The sequence below is a fragment of the Lactuca serriola genome, chromosome 4 (assembly GCF_051521515.1).
Source record: "Lactuca serriola cultivar US96UC23 chromosome 4, Lser_US96UC23_V15, whole genome shotgun sequence".
In the NCBI taxonomy this organism is placed as follows: Eukaryota; Viridiplantae; Streptophyta; class Magnoliopsida; order Asterales; family Asteraceae; genus Lactuca; species Lactuca serriola.
This window is the reverse complement of record NC_136411.1, coordinates 172463016-172466529: the sequence shown is the minus strand read 5'-3', so window position 1 is coordinate 172466529 and position 3514 is coordinate 172463016. Positions and strand designations below refer to the sequence as shown.

At 33.7% G+C, this 3514-nt stretch overlaps 1 protein-coding gene across 1 annotated transcript; it reads right to left on the bottom strand.

Annotated features, from left to right (window-relative positions):
• Positions 1-480: 480 nt before the first annotated feature.
• On the bottom strand, positions 481-2786 carry LOC145099006 (uncharacterized). The gene is made up of 5 exons (XM_079036593.1): positions 2440-2786; positions 2209-2346; positions 1870-2083; positions 982-1131; positions 481-885 (listed from the first exon to the last, which is right to left on the bottom strand). Exons 1-5 carry the CDS (start codon positions 2784-2786, stop codon positions 481-483), a joined length of 1254 nt encoding a protein of 417 aa, XP_078892719.1.
• Between the last annotated feature and the right edge of the window lie 728 nt (positions 2787-3514).

Below are 3514 nucleotides of genomic sequence, written 5' to 3'. Positions count from 1 at the left end.
AAGACGCCTGGAAGTTAAATACAATAGAGACCCAATCATTTGTTGATATAAAATGATATCAGCTGGTGGTTTATCAAGAGAAAGAGCGCAACTTTGAATATAGAATCACCTACCATTCTAATTTCTCCAATAAAGTCATGGTGAAGGCTTCATGATTGATCAATATACTTGTTGAACACTTTCTTATATTTGAGCAAAGAAAAAGTTAATTTTACCCATAGAACTCATTTCCAATTTAGTTTCCATTAGTTTTCGGAATTTAACTCTTAAGTTGGGATTAGTTGATCCAAAAATAATGTCACCAACGTAAATCTAAACTATCATTAGATGGTTATCTTCCTTCTTTCGGAAGAAGGTAGGATCAATAGTACATTGCATAAATTTAGATTGCCTAAGGAAGCGAGGAGTTTCATACCATGCTCTCGAAGCTTGTTTAAGACCATATAACACTTAATCCAGAACATAACAATGATTCAGAAATTAGTTGTTCCCAAAACATGGTGGTTGTTCAACATAGATTGTTTCTTCTTCTTCTCCATTCATATATGCATACTTCACATACATTTTATATACATCAAAGTTTTTGTGAGCTCCATAAGCGAGAAAGATATCAATTGGTTCCAATGTAGCCATTGGTGCAAAAGACTCTTTGTAGTCAATTCCTTCTTCTTGACAGTAACCTGTAACTAATAACCTTGTCTTTTTGAGAATTAGGTTTCCTTCTTTATCCATCTTATTCAAGAACACCCATTTCATTCCGACTACAAATGCATCCTTTGGAGTAGGAACCAATCTCCATAATTTATTTCGCTCAAATGCATTTAATTCTACCTTCATAGCTTGAACCCAATATGCAAGATCTAGAGCAATTTTAACAGATTTGTGCTCAATTTTAGAAATGAAAGAATTATACATGCAAAATTCCAATTTAGAAGATAATGTATTTTGTTTTGTTTTTTGTTGAGCATGTTTAAGAACTACGGAAGATGAGTCTCCGATCAATTGAGATTGTGGATGATCTCTGGTCCATTTAGACATTGGAAGATATTTCAGATCATAGGCAGGATCAATTTCAGCATAAACTTTTTCAAATTCCAATTGTACATCAATGTCATTATTTTCATTCACCGCCTGAAAGTTTGTATGTTACCCGTCGTTTGCAATTGAATTATCCCCCTAGAGTGGAAAATCTGTATTAAGGTTTGGAGTGGAATTCTCCCCCCTAGACAAAAGCATCAGAAGGTTATGGATGAGGTTCATTTAGAATTGGTTGCTTAGGGGGATTATTGTTGTCTTCAACAAACTTATTAGTAATCTTTATCAATTCCTCCTCTTGATTATCCTTGGCTTTCGATTCTGAGGAAAGATGCTTTTTCAGGTTCATTAACCAAATTTAAAAATTGGTCATTTAAATTCATAAGAGGAATCTTCATAAAAATTTGTTGACGGAAAGATTTCTTCATATTGACAATCTTCTTTTTTATATTTCTTCATGTAGTTGTCATCACAGGTGAAGTAGTAACATTATTCAATTTTCTATGATCTTTTGTTCAGAACTCAATATGCCTTTGAAGTTAGTGAATTTCCCAAAAAGATTCCTTCATCGGCTTTTTCATCAAATTCGTTCTGATTTCCTTTGGAATTGAATAGAAAGCACCAAGAACCAACCACATGAAAAAAATGATCTTTAGGTTTGAGATTGCTAAGAATTTCATACGGAGTAATCAAAAATCTTTTGTTGATGTATGAACGGTTATGAGGAAAACAAGCGGTTGCAACAGCATCGGGCCAGAAGTATAAAGGAATATTCACAAATGAAAGCATAGTCCTTGTAGCTTCACAGAGAGATCATTTTCTTCTTTCAAATACACTGTTCTGTTGTGGAGTGTAAGGCGAAGAGAAGTTGTGAGCAATCCCTTTGTCATTTAAGAATTCTTCAAATGAATGATTTTTGAATTCCGAAACATTGTCACTACGAATTTTCTGAACAGGCACTCGTAATTGAAGCTTAATCTGCTTGATGAAATCTATCAACTTCTGAGTTGCATCGGATTTTTGTCTAAGAAAAAATGCCCAGGTAAATCTACAAAAATCATCAACAATAACCAAAATATATTTCATACCACCAATACTCTCGATTGTTGATGGACCATAAAGATAAATATATAATAGCTCTAGTGGCTCAATGATTTTGTTATTTATGATAACTGAGTAACTCTTCCTATGTTGTTTTCCAGCTCACAGGCAGCACATTGGTCTTCTTTTTTGAATTCCAAAAGTGGTAGGTCTTGAACAAGATTACTAATGGCGAGCATTTTAATATCCTTGAAGTTCAGATGGGAAAGCCTTCAATGCCATAGCCAACTATCATTTAAAAATGCTTTCATAAGAAAGAAATTAGATGGTTTCTCTTTTATTGGATTCGAATTCAGAGAATACATCTTTCCATTACTTTTTGACTCTAGAAGAATAGATTTAGATTTATTCTCTACGATTTCTGAACCGTCTTCATCAAGATATACCTTTAGACCTGTACCAACAACCATTTGTGAAACACTAACTAGATTGTGTTGCAAGCCTTCAACATATGCTTCCTTCCGAATTGAGAATTCTTCATTCGTTATCATTCCATATCCTTTCATATCTATAGTGGTGTTGTTTCCAAACTTCACTCTTCCGCCATCCTTTAAGGTTCGAAACTCTCTTAACTCTTCTTTCCTTCCAGTAATGTGACGAGAATATCCACTATCATTGTACCATTCAGAATCATACTTTTCGTCACACATAACCTGCAAAATTTAGAGAGTTTTAGGATCCAAAACCATCTTGGGTCCTTGTGAGAACTTCTTTTGCACAAGAAAAATCATTGTTTTGTCAACCCAAAAGGATACTCTTTTCAAAGTACGATTCATCCTTTTTTTCCATTTTGATAACTTCAATCTTTTTGTCATAAAGATTAATTTCAATAAAATTAGGCTTTTGTTGAATATATTGCTTGATTTTTGGTGCCATTCTTTTTGAAAAGCCTTTTTCTTCCTTTTTTAAATTTGCTTTGTATGTTTTGAGAGTAATCTCTGGTTCTGAAGCAATTCTGTTTTCAACCTTATAATCATTTGTTTTGGTGAGAGGTTTTTGAAAAATGTGGTTTTGAAAACTGTTGTTTTGGAGAACACTTTTATTTTGGGTTCGGAATTTGAGATGAATATTTATGTTGATTAGAAGATTGTGCCTGTCACACCCCGAAAACCGAAGGCGGAAACATTTCCGGGGTTGACTCCACGTTGAGTATCAAATCCAATGCACATAGTAAGTAAAGTAGAACAACCATTACATTACATAATAAAGTTTTACAGTTGTTTCAAAAGTAAAGTTTGTACAGTTGTGATACATAATATATATAGACCAAATGAAACGGATCTTCATGTACTCCATCTTCTGATCAAAAGAAATCTTCGGGTACCTGATCTAACGCTGACCTGAGAACACAAGCGGTTTGAAAATCAGCATAAAGCTG

Coding starts and splice junctions, on each gene's coding strand:
- LOC145099006 (XM_079036593.1), bottom strand. CDS start 2,786: ATGTGTGACGAAAAGTATGATTCTGAATGGTACAATGATAGTGGATAT. Junction 2,347..2,439: donor TCAAAAAGTAATGGAAAGAT/GTATTCTCTGAA, acceptor ATGGCATTGAAG/GCTTTCCCATCTGAACTTCA. Junction 1,132..1,869: donor ACACTCCACAACAGAACAGT/GTATTTGAAAGA, acceptor ACAAACTTTCAG/GCGGTGAATGAAAATAATGA.